Here is a 13,419-nt window from a genome sequence, read left to right as displayed (position 1 = left end):
ATGGAAGAGAAAAGTGAAACAAGAGTCATCACTGCCATCACTGAAGGTTTTCACAATGCAATTGAACAGGGTGCTAGATAATCTCAGCTAGGCTCTCTGTCCCACAAAAGGTTGGGCCAGATGATCTTTCCAGGTCCCTCCCAACCTGAGCTGCTCTGTGATTCTATGGTTCTGAAGAGAAACACAAGCAGGAGCACAATCAAGCTTCCCCCCTCTCCATGTCCCTTCCAGGTCTTTAGAGGAAATGGCATTCTGCTTTGACAGGAGAGCAAAAACAAACACTTGCACACACACAATTTGTGATGTTACTGTTCAGTGCACAGAGTAACTCCTACCTCCAGTTCAGGAGCTCTGTCATTTCTGAAAGAAGCATGGATTTTAAAAATACGTATTTTTTACAAAGACTAATCAATTACTTTTATAACAAAACCAGCATCACTTGCAACCACAGCAATATTATAAGGCTCTTAAGAAGTGCCATAATGCCATTTAAAATTCTGCATATTCCCTGTAATATTTAAAATAAGTCTAGAAACGAATAAATGAAGTGCAGCCTGAATTAAAATGTATTATCTCTTGTATTGTGGTGCTACAGGCGAAACCGAGCATAGGTTGTATGGCTTTGTCCAGCCATCGTTTTCCATGTAATCAGATCTCGCTGGATGATCCTGATTGTTCTAGTGCTGTTTGTTAGTAATAGTTTTCTCCTGAAAAACTTCTGAAACAGTTCTGGCTATTCAGTGGCTGCAGGTACCCTCTCTTCAGATGAAGATTCAGTTTCTGGGTACTTGGGTCTCAAGAACAGGGATGCTAAAAGAGTATTCTACATATTTCAACATAGTCTGTCTTATAAATATATAACATAACTATATCTTTAAATTGTTACTATATTTCATATTACTTCTCTAGGAGCTTGCCTAAAGACTCTTTGAATAGAATCTACTAATAAAACAATCATGTTCTGACTACTCTGCCCTCTTTGGTAAGGATTAAATACAAGACCAGACCTCTACTTCTCCTATGACGATTGCCTGTATTTGGGTCAAAAGCAAGTAATCAATTACAGAAACTTGTTTAAAAGTGGATACATTTTCATTTTTAATACACTCACAGTTCTAGTAAATTAAGAAACAAAAAATAATTCAAGTTCCTTTTGAATTTTCAAATATTCAGGTATGTTTTTCATAAATATTCGTATTAAAATGGTCATCTGTCAACACATGCAAGTCCAAAATAGGTGCCCGCTTAAACAAAGATTTCGCTTTTACTAACAGTATACATACAGATGTAACAGCTGTTTGACTTGGTAGTTATATATACCCAGGCACTGCATACCTTGCTGAAGGAAATTACTGAAGTCTGCCAACTGGAGGACAGTGGAGCATCCATTTGGCAGATGTTTGTTTCCTGTGCTGCTCACCAAACCATAGTTGGCATGTACTGAATCTCTGCTGAACTCTAGGGAATGTAATTTCAAACAATGGAATAAGAAATGTGGGCAGCATTCAACAGGAGGCTATTTATAAGAGGGAGCCTTCTGTGGGAGCCAGCAATACTTCAGAGAAACGGATGCATTTTTGTGGGCAAAATGCAGTACTTGACTCCAGAATACTTGCAGCTAGTAGAACTCCATTTTGATAGCAATTTATATAAAAGCTTAAAAAGAAAAACAAACCCAAACCCTTAAAAAAAAATAAGTACATAGTACCCAAGTCCCAATAGGGTTCCTGTTTGAAAAGAGACAGGTCTAACTGTTAGTTTTGGAACTAGTTTCTGTACTTTCTCCACTCATCCACAGTCTTCTTTTAAACCTCTAATAGTAGATCCAGCTCTTCCATAGGTACCCGCACTCTCAATTCTTTTTCAGTCATTAGATCGAGCGTTTCTTGCAGATCATCAGGGAAGTACTCTACTGCATCCATATAGAGTACCTAGAAAGACAATGAGAACATGTTCTGTGCATCTTTCTATCATAGCAAGAAACATAGTATAGAGAAGTACGTAGATACACAAACAACTCTGTAGCAAGAACATAAGAAATGTCATATACTTCTTTAAAATAATACAAACAGAATTAGTACTTCTACAGTGACAGCAATGTAGGTGTTTAATCAAGTCTTTTCCTACTCTAAATAATTTTATTCAAAAAAATAAAGCATAGGTCAAGAGGCGCTGGAGCATTTGCTGCATATACAGACATTACCTGAGGAGTTGCAGGTGCTCCTGAATAATTTCTTTCACTCTTAACTAAGTACATTTTTATTTGCCTACGTATTTCTGCTACTACCATGCTCATGATAAAACACGGTCTGAAAGACATGATCACTTCCAGATCACACAGAGAGGAATTTATTATCTCCTTGCCTCATGCAATGCAACACTCTTCTGTTCTGAAATGCGAACAGCACCCATCACTATGTTTGTTTCCATTTCAGATGCATCTTATTTGCAGAAAATCTTCTCCTTCAGAAATCTCTCCTTTCATTTGCATATAACTCATTACAACAACTACTAAAGTCTAACTTTTTTCTTTTTCAAATACAGAACTTCAAAAATTAGAATATGATGACAGGTTTGTATTTTTTCTATGCTTACCTTTGCCCAGGGACAGTTTTGAAGGGCTTTATAAAACAATCCTTTACTTTTTTCTTTTTTTCCTAGTGAAGCCTGTGTGAGAAAAAAAATTTCATACTTCAATGCAGTAATAGCTGAAATAAATAATAAAACAATCGTCTCTGAGACAAAGAAATTACTGCTGAAAAGCTCAGTGTTCTGCTGAGGAATCCTTATTACTATATGTTGTGGTAGCTACACAAATTGACAGGTTACACTGGTGACACTGGTTATGCTCTTCAATGTAATCAAAGAGATGTCTTTCAAGAGTTTCAGGGCTTTACTTGTAAGACAAGTAATAGAACAAAGACTAGCAGAAAGAGCCTCCGCTGAGTATTTCAGTTAAAGTCAGTGCCTTTGCCTATCAGGCAAATCATTAACCATAACTTATACCTGATATGCTACACACGTACTACACAAGAGCATCTTTGGTACAGTGAAGGTGATAATACATTATTTTTGTGCACTGAAGAGAGCATGCGCATACATTTTCTTACTCAAGAGAAGCTTGTTAAGGCTGAATCCCCTTACATACAAAAATTAATGTCAAAATAGCATCAATCTGGAAAGAGTTAAAACTTCTTCCTCAAAGTACCCGTTCAACTACATGATACAAGTACAGAGCACACAGCTATCATGAAGTTTAGAAAAGAGAAGGGTAGCAGAGATCAGAGTGCTGAACAATGTCCTTAGCTTAAGTCATCCCAATTACAGGTAGAAATAATGCCCATTTCTTGTGAAGAAATCTTTTGAATTGGGATACTTTAAAAAACACCTAATAAACAGCGGGTTTTATGGCAAATCCAAAAAACACAGCAATTCCAAAATACTGAAAATACATTAAATGTTTTGAGATCTTTGGAGAAGAAGAGATGTTCAATCATGAGTTTACATTTTCTCTTGTTCCGACTACATCAGTACTGCTGCTAAAAATCAGCTTTTAAGAATTGACAAGGGAACCTGCTGGAAATTCTTTTTCATATTATGGATACATCAGTTGTAGAAAATTGTGCTGTTCTGGTGTCATGATCTCCCTTTGTTGAACAACAATGCATTTCACTTACTGGAAACCCTGCTGTCAGAGCTGTGCACTAAGATGCATCTTTTGCAGCTCTGCAAAGAGCTCTCAGTAGCATTCTGCCCCTAAGTTTTTCACAGAATCACAGAGGTTGGAAGGGACCTCTGGAGACCATCTGCTCCAACACCACTGCTCAAAGCAGGGTCAGCAAAAGCAGGCTGCTCAGAACCATGTCCAGTTGGGTTTTGAATATCTCCACGGATGGAGACTCCATAACCTCCGGAAAACCTGTTCCAGTGTTTCATCACCCTTACCATAAAAAAAGCTTTTTCTGATGTTTAAATGGAATTTTCTATATTTCAATTTGTGGCCATTGCCTCTTTTCCTGTCACTAGGCAGCACTGAGCAGCCTGGCTCTGTCTTCACACCCTCACATGAGGTATTTATATATACTGACAGTATCTTCCCGGAGCCTTCACTTCTCCAGGCTGAACAATCACAAGTCTCCCAGCCTCTCCCTGTACAACACATGCTCCAACCCCTTATTCATCTTCATGGCCCTTGGCTATTCAAAGGGACCCGGACACGCCAACAGCAGAATATGGTGCATCAGCCGCTCCTCTTGGTTTTGTATTATCTGCAGACACTCTCTCATCATCCAGATAATTAATGAAGATGTTAAAGAGCACTGGTCCCAGTATCAATCCCTGGGGTACAGCACCAGTGGCTGGCCTGCAGCAGGAGTTCACACTGCTGATTACAACCCTTTGAGCCTGGCAGTTCAGCCAGATTTCAGTCCACCTCACTGTCCACTAATTCATGCTTCATCAGCTTGTCTTTGAGGATGTTATGGGAGGCAGTGGAAGAGGCTTGCTAAAGTTGAGATAAACAACATCCACTGCTGTCCCCTCATCCATTGAGCTAGTCATCTCATCGTAGAAGGCTACCAGATTGGTCAAGCATGATTTCATAAAAAATAAATAGGAATTTAAGAAAAATAGTTTGTTTCAAAAACTATATAAAAGTTTTGTGTTTTTAAACAGTGAGAAGCTTTTGCCCAAAATACCAAAGACTGAATATCTAGACACAGCCAAAGAGAAAACAGAGGGATCTACAGAACTTAGGGTAATACTGGACAATCACAACTACTTCTTCTATGACTATATCTGAAAATTTTAATGTTTCTAATTGATTTTGCTTCTCTGAACAGTTATTGAAAGCTGTTACTATAGAAGTATTATTTTCCTCCATCTTATTCGCATCTAATAAATATTCATTCTTGTGAAAAATTAATGACTCATTAGTGATAAAATACACACTGGGTGATTTTACTTTAGCATTTGTGCATACTGGAGTCTCAGTAGTAGTTTGTAAAGAATAACAGTAATTCAACTGTGCATTCCTATATACAAAGTTGTATAAAATATTTACAAGCATGTATTCCTGTAGAAATCGTCACAGTAATAGTCCCATACAAGAGATCTTCTCAAACACAAAACAAGAGTCTCTCCTTCTAGGGCCACTAAGATGACTAAGGGACTAGGGCATCTCTCCTATGAGGAGAAGATGAGAGACCAGGGACTGTTTAGTCTAGAGAAGAGAAGGCTCAGGGAGGGGGTCTTATCAGTGTATATAAATACCTGAAGTGAGAATGTAAAGAAAAGGGAGCCAAGCTCTTTTCAGTGGTGCCCAGTGACAGGACCAGAGGCAATGGACACAAACTGAAACACAGGAGGCTCTGTCCGAACATCAGGAAACACTTTGTCACTGTGAGGGTTACTGAGCGCTGGCATGGGTTGCCCAGAGAGTTATGGAGTCTCCATCCTTGAAGATATTCAAAAGCTATCCAGACATTGTCACAGACAACTGGCTCTAGGTGGCCCTGCTTGAACAGTGGAGTTAGACAAGATTATCTCCAGAGGTCCCTTCCAACCTCAACCATTCTGTGAAGTTATACAAAATCAGGATCTAGATTTGACTGAAATACCAAAGTCCCTATAATTTCCTTACAGAACGCTAAAGTATGTCTAAAACATAAATACAAGTCATCTTTGCTGATTTTACTTACATAAAAAGAATAAAATCCTAAATTCCTACCATTTGCTTCCTCTTTTCTTAAATTTTGCTCCCCTGCCCACTTACCTTTATAATGTGAGTAAGACTGGGTAGAATCCATCTATTGACATCTTCTGACATGTTTTTTATCTATGTAAGATGGCAACCACAATAACTTGTCTGCATCTATTTTAAAACTACACTGTCAGAAGCTATTACTCCTTCTAATCCACGTGAATTACATTTTCCTTAATATTCCCAGCAGTAAGGAGCATTACAATTCAAACATATCACTTTCCAAATCATATAGGCATGGCAGCATTTAGTATTCCTTTTTTATACAGTATTGTAGCTGTGTTCATCAGAAATTCCAAATATGGTAAAAAAAAAAGGCCAAAACAAAACTGATACTCCTCTTCTTACCAGAAAGTTCAAATACATTCTCCACAGCAGTGGACAATGGGTACCATTTTCACTCTGAACTGCATGTTCAAATAGAGCCACAATCCGATTTGTTAACCCAGTTTCAGGAATAGTAGAATGTATTTCACCAACATCTGCCCTGAAACACAGAGGAAAAAAGAAACCACAGTCCCTTAAGCCCAGGCTAAAGCACCACAGCCAGGTAAGAGAGGGTAAAGATCAATGTACTGTCTCTGTTCACATAGCACTGTATATAGCCGGGTTTTTGCATTTCATGCTACAAAATCTGAATGTTATGAACCAGATTTTTAGCACTTGCTAATCTAATCAACACATTTCTAAATATGAAAATCAGTTAAAAACAGATCAATGAGGTATTTTTGTGAAAATTCTTTTACTATGTTGAAAAATTAACCCTGCCCAACTGGAGGAGATAATTTCTCTTTGAGTACAATAACCCACTATTATATGTTCTTAAAACACTTGTCTTAGACTTCATTCAAGATCATTTATCATTCCAAGCTTGGCATAGCAGCTCAAACCAAATTCAAGTCTAGGTCAGCATGCCGCCTTCTGGTGCCCAGGCAAGCCTGTTGAAATTTATCCGTCACCTTTGTAAGACCATATGTTGGTCTTGGGTCAAGGCCTAACTTACAGCTCTGGATCTCAACCATGATTACAGTAATAATTTTCTTTTTCTCCTAGAGATTCAAATCCCTTAAGTTCCAGGCATAACACAAAAGCAGGTATGTGTTTTTCACCAAAGCGCTGATTTCTAGCTACATCTTCTATAGACTGGCTTACTTTTGATGCTTGAGCTTGAGGAAACAGCCTGGAGCACTCATGGCAACATCACTTCTGCTTGTGTGCATTCTCTTAGCCTGTCAGCTTGTTCCACTCACCCTAAGCACTTGCTCCTAACTTGCCTCTTTTTTCAAGGGTCTTTGAGGTCATCTTAACCTTTGCCATGAGGGAAAATGATGTAATCTAATCTGCATGGAGTCAGACATTTGAAGCATTGTACCTCGCACTGACTTATATACGCTACTGTTTTACCCTTCACGTTCATGTCTTTAAATGAACTCCATGCACTTAAACAAGCACAAATACAAACAGAATAGTTTCACACATAGTACAGACATTTTCTTAGTTTATCACAACATCATAAAACATCAGTTTTATGCATGACCGACAGGCCATTTTATCTCTCTGTTGCAGTAGTTCAGCTCTGCTCTTGCAAGATCCAACTTGCCCCTACACAAATATAACCTATAGGAAAGGCTATGCTAGCAGAGAACAAGCTGGAAAGGAACTAAATGTCACAGAAAAAATTATCATTCTGGAATTTTAACACCAGTTTCCAGTAACAATAATGAAAACCTATCATAGTGTCAGTCTGTAATTAACAGTAAATCAAATTACAATCCTCTTTTACATTTGGGGGCTGTAGAATTCTTATTACAATTTAGGATGACATACAGACAGCTCAGGAACGTCACTATCATGTATGCATGCCTGTTGCCAGACTGTGGCAATCAAAGCAGTGAGCGCACCATCATTTTGAAGTATACTGATAATTGTGTAATTTCATAAAGTGTGACTATTGTAAGCTTACAGCTATGTAAAGCTTCCAGATAGCAACAGAGATTTCTAGGAAAATGTTATGTGCAGACACAAAGAACCAAGCTGGCAATGTTATTAGAGATATGTAGGTAGCATTGGATATGTAGCTCCAAGCAACGGGTAGAAAACAGAGACTAAGCTTTAAGAACAAACACATACCTCTGCTCCCCACATCTCCTACCCCTTCCTCCTTACCCAGGAGCAAAAAATCTGAGCCCTGACCACACTGTGAATTCAGGAAATTTTCAGCATCTTCTACCTAGCAACAGCCCCATATGAAAACTAAACTCTCAAGTATTCACCATGGAAACAGATCTGCCACAACCGTATTCTGTGATCCAGGAGTAAAGTAGGGCAGTGAGCTCAGGAACTGCAGTGTAGCTCTGTATTACGCTCCTTATTGCTGTAGCACTAAAATGCAGCAGTTTCTAAGCTCACAGTGTCTACCTTGGCCACCTAAGCAGGCTCTTAGTTATTTAAAAATTACTTAAAGAAATGCGTACCATCTTGATGTCAGCAGCAAGTAATCAAACACAAAGCAACACACAATCTGATCCAGTAGCAAGGACGTGAGACTATCATGTAGGTCTTTAATTCTATTCAGGATTCTGCCATTAACTCACTGTTCAGTCTTGAACAAATGACCTTGCCTAGCTAAAGCTTCTTCATCTGCAGAATGAGAACTAAGACAGCATTTTCTCTCCTCTGTTAAGTGATTAGACAGATCAAAAAAAGCATAATCAAAAAAGAGCTGCAAGATATTACCTCTGGACATTCTCAGTGAGTTTTTTTCTCATCTGCTCTGCTTGGATTGCAGCCAGCCATGGCTCTAAAGAGTTAGTAGACCTTGTGACACCATCAAAAAATCTTCGTGCTTTGCTAGCACTGTGAGACTTCCTTTGGATGTGGATATATGACCTCCAAAGAGACTGGTTGCTAGGATACCGTTTCAGAGCCTCCGTTAGTGCCTCTCGCAGAGGATTCAAAGGATAAACACTAATTTTCATGTGGAATCTGAGTAAATTTGCATGCAGCAGTGTGACAGCTTCAAGAGCAGTGGGAAAATTTTGAATGCCAAAATCCTCTCCAGTATTTTCACATTTCTGTGGACCAGGAGCTTCAAGTTTTTCCGAAGTCTGTGCATATATTAATACTGCAGCATCAATCCCAACAGTCAAATACTGGAACAGTGCATAACAACCAACCAAGTTAACCAGCTGATTAGCATCACTGACCTGATCCTGATCAGAAACTGGTGTTTTACTTAAATGATCTTGCAGTGCATGCTCATATGTTTTACGAGCTTTCAAGATATTCACAGATAACACTTGCCCACTATAGGGCACATATGGTCCACTTTCAGCCAATTTGGTCAATATATGAACAGCACGTGACATAACAGCTCCTTCTATACTTTCTAGTAGTTCCACTTCCAGCTGAGCATAAAGCAGACTGAGGCTGCAGAGCTGGGTACTCTTCAATCCTCCTGTCCCTGCCGTGCAAAGAGCTGTGTCAAATACCTTCCTGGCATCATCAATGTTACCAAGCAGCCATTCTAGGTAGGCATACAGTTTCCAGAGAGAAAGGTGGTTTCGGTTGTCAGGTGCTTTAAGGAGATTCTTGGCCAACTTTTTACTCTTCCTCCCTTGTGCTTTCAGCTTCTTCTTGTTTTTTGCTTGGAGACACTGAACTACCTGCATGGGAGAATAAACAGAACAAATTTTGAGATGGGTGGGAGAAGAAAGGAAAAAAAAACCTCACAGCATTTTTTAATTTCATTACTGTGTTTGTTTTCATATTGTTCCATATTTCACCACCAGCCAGATCTGTTGCTACTGACTACTGTAAGTTGTCACAACTGCCTGTTGTCAGCTCCCTCCAACCCAGCCAAGTTACACAGGTTTATCATTCTTACTCCTGCCACTGCCATTAAGTAATATCAATTTTCACTCTTAAAAAGGCGAACTGCTCAAATAAAGAGCTGCTAACCTGTAATGGTTGAGAAAAGGAAAATAAATTATCCTGTCTGGTCAGATGCAGTTTATGACTAGCACAATTAAACCTCCAAGTAGCTTTTCACAGTGGGGAATGTGTTGACAGACAAATCTGGAGACTGGATGGGAAGATTACAGGAGATCTTCTGGTCAAGTAGTGTCTGGGTAAGAGGGAACTTCTCCATAAGGAAACACAATACTAATATTTCTGAAGCATTAGGAAGACAACCTGGACTCTCATCCTTCTGTGAGCATCTATTAGAGCAGTTTTACTTAAATAAATCCATATTCAAGTGATAAGGTATTATTTCCTTCAATAACACTACAAATGTAACTTGTATAGGAAGTAGTAAGTTTCTCGGTAAGGTGCTCTTATCATGGTATTGGGGATTATGCACTTAGTAGAACAGTTTGGTAAAAGTACTTACGTGACTCACTTTGCCTTGTAAAAAATCACTTGCATCCATTCCTGTCTAGCATACAACATATCATATAACAACATTTACCCAAAACTGCAAAAATATTTTTTTACATGTATGGCACTGGGTAACATGTACTGAAGAAAAGGGTTTGTTTTGGTTTTTTTTTTTGTTTGTTTGTTTGGTTTTTTACCCCCAGTGCAATCTTAACTGGCATTTCCTGATTTGAATACTGAGTCCTACAAGACTTAATTTTCATCAATACTTATTTTAATTCAATATAAAACATTAATACACAAGAAAGCCACACATCACAAAAGTGATTATATGCAGATTCCTCATTACCTTAGATATTTCATACTGTAACCAACAAATGGACAGTTTAGATTTTTCCTTTCCTGAAAATAGCAGGAATAGAACATGAAAAACATTCTGTATGAACTCCTCTCCTTCTTTATAGTGGCCTATGTGATGTCTCCCTCGTAGCATCGTGTCCATATGACCAATACTACTGAATCCAGAAAGTGGAAAATCAACAGAAGTCAGTGGTTTCTCATCAGAAAGCACACTGTCAAAGATGTTATTTTCATCCATGGCAATATAGAGGTTGGGAGGAAAGAGTTTACTTGTACATGGAACTCCCAGGAATTCCAAAAATGAATACAGTAGTTGACGTTGAAGATCTGGATTAGAAAGCTGGATTAAAGATGGTCCAAGATCATCAAATAATACCTAAAAAAATACAAATTAAAGCAAACTCCGTTAATTTATGCCATCAAATAAAATTAGCAAACCTGTAATTTATGTAATTAAAGAACCTTTTCAAGTCAATAAAGATTTATAATTACTATTAAATGGTAACAGAATGTCACTCAAATTAAAAACAGACAAGTTAAACAAGCAATGTGTTCTTCCGGTCAGACTGTAAATTTGCTATCAAGAGATTTCTTTGCCCTTGAGTATCAGACCTCCACAGAAAACTTACACACTGAGGATCTGAAAGATATTATCGCTTAGGCCATTTAACACATTTATATTTGAAAATCAATGTCTGACTTGTCCTACCCTCCCAAGAGTGAAAAAAAAATAAAATCCAACTATCTGACTTGAAGGCAACAAAACCTTGAACACAGATTTCTGTGATATTTCCACATACAGATGAGAGAAATCACAGAACAGCAAAGACAGTCTATTTGCCTACAGCCCTTTCCAAAGTTTACTATGAGCTTCCCATGAATTTCAGAAGTCTCAGCACAAAACCTCAGGTAAATTTTGAATTCCAAACAAAGAAAATAATTTTTTCCAAATGAAGAAAAGGATTACTCCTCTAAAATATCCACTGGCAATTAATTCAAATGAAAGGATAATTCATGTTATCGTCTCCCGTTTTTTTTTAATATCACAGTGACCTGTCTTTCTGGATCTTCACAATCTTCTTCATTTTCCTTTTTGGTTTTGTCTGGCCTCCAAGGTAACCAATGCCTTGCTTCACGAGAATATTCAATATCCAACCAAATATGCCACTTGGGGAGAGTTTTATCCTTTATTTCTTGATCCTCATCTATCTCTTCTTCATCATCATCATCTAAAACCAAATCAAGACACACACGAAATTTTTAAAGAAAAATTAATCCACCAAATCCAAAGGCCAGACTTGACGTACAATTTAACTACTTTAAAAATGTAAACAAGCACAGTGTTAATAGAACAGACACAAGACAGCTGAAAATTTCCACATCATTGTTCTGGGTTTTGACACCAACTCTGTAAGAGTAGGAGGTTTCCAAACTTTTTGAACCAGTGAATCAGTGTCAGCACTCAAACTTTCTCATAGAGAAGGAAACACTGACAGGCTGTGGACCACTTTTATCAACAGCAGTTTGCAAGCAACAGCCAAGAGTCAGTCACCTTTTTGTGCAACTTGGGTTCTTCATTTCATACCTGGGCATACAATCTCAAATGTGCTCTATGAATACTCATGTGCACAAAACACTTTGAGAAAAACACTGTAAGTAAAATTAGTACTATAATTGTTTAACATCGCAAACCAAGCTTGGCAATGTTGCTTTAAAATGCCTGGTATTTTCAACATTTTAATTAATGTGCAACTGAAACCACCAATGTAGTTAAACACACACGAAAGAAGTGCTTAACCACATCCCACTTTTATGATGATCTTTCTGGACTACTAGATACAATTAGCATATTTTTCCTATGACAGCAATATATTAATTCTGTGCTGAAACTGATGAACACCTGTAAGCTAAGGGAAAGCTTGTAGAGATTTTTCAAATACTTTCTTCTTTCTTGTTGAGAAAAAAAGTCCTCAAAATTTATGGTTACCTGCATCATTTTTTTTGTACAAAAATCAGGCCATTTCTACACCACCTCCAAATTCTTGATCCACATATTTGCTATTAACTAGGTGAAACATTCCCACGCTCAGTTCTTAAATTTCAGGTAAAACAAACAGGTGGTGGCAAGATTTTTACTCTCTCTATATTTTTTGTGCTCTATAGCCTCTCCTTTAGTCAGCAACTCTATGAAAAAATACAGTATTTCCACGATTTAACCAAAGTTTGAAAAAAATCGACAGTTTTAGAGACTACACTCAATTATAGATTGCAGCTGAACTTTTGGGCTTGACATGCATAGGGAAAAACATTGACCTGCCCAAGACTGGCAGTGGTCCTCTTCTCTATACTGAGTCTGCTCAATTTGTGGGCAAAATGTCTACAGCCATCAGTAGTGGAACTGCTGATCTCAGTTAAGGGGCAAGGAAATTACATCTTAATCTAGGGACAAGGGAAGCACAGGATCATTTTTCAGTTCCTTTGTTTACTAAAAGCAAAGCCAAACTTGCTTGATTAGAGTTGCTACAGCAGCAGAAGCAGCAAAAATAGAGACAGCTCATCTTTGGTCAGACACATTCCAGCCCCCTGCTTCCCTTCAAGATATATCTGTTTGAGAAATAGTCCTTGACATTAAGGGAAGCACTACAGACCACAAGACGAGATGGGACTAAGCAGCAGGGAAGTGTTTTCTGCATCCCTGCTCACCCAGAGGCACTCCAGCCAAGTGAAGATGCAATTCCTTCATTTTCTGCATCACAAAAAGAAAGGAAAGGTTTTCCTCCTATTTCTAGTATATATTTGCCATAAGAAACTGAAATGTGATTCTAGAAATAGAATCATTAAGCTAGGAATCCTTGAGGCAACTATCATCTAATACTATAATTCCACCTGGTCTACCAATATGATGAAAGGGTCTTAAG

At 38.1% G+C, this 13,419-nt stretch overlaps 1 protein-coding gene across 3 annotated transcripts in view; it reads right to left on the bottom strand.

Annotated features, from left to right (window-relative positions):
* Nucleotides 1-1,297: 1,297 nt before the first annotated feature.
* Nucleotides 1,298-13,419, bottom strand: part of NRDE2 (NRDE-2, necessary for RNA interference, domain containing) — a 33,109-nt gene continuing 20,987 nt past the window's right edge. For all 3 annotated transcript variants that reach the window (XM_059819543.1, XM_059819544.1, XM_059819545.1), the window contains exons 9-14: nucleotides 11,555-11,730; nucleotides 10,491-10,877; nucleotides 8,498-9,426; nucleotides 6,110-6,248; nucleotides 2,596-2,667; nucleotides 1,298-1,931 (exon numbers count right to left, since the gene is read on the bottom strand). In XM_059819543.1, coding sequence (XP_059675526.1) covers nucleotides 1,806-1,931; nucleotides 2,596-2,667; nucleotides 6,110-6,248; nucleotides 8,498-9,426; nucleotides 10,491-10,877; nucleotides 11,555-11,730 — 1,829 coding nt within the window. In that variant the 3' untranslated portion in view covers nucleotides 1,298-1,805. The remainder of the gene's footprint in view (nucleotides 1,932-2,595; nucleotides 2,668-6,109; nucleotides 6,249-8,497; nucleotides 9,427-10,490; nucleotides 10,878-11,554; nucleotides 11,731-13,419) is intronic.

This window comes from Gavia stellata, chromosome 7 (genome assembly GCF_030936135.1).
Source record: "Gavia stellata isolate bGavSte3 chromosome 7, bGavSte3.hap2, whole genome shotgun sequence".
Classification (NCBI taxonomy): Eukaryota; Metazoa; Chordata; class Aves; order Gaviiformes; family Gaviidae; genus Gavia; species Gavia stellata.
Note: the sequence above shows the minus strand (reverse complement) of the source record. Positions and strands in the feature narration are given on the sequence as shown.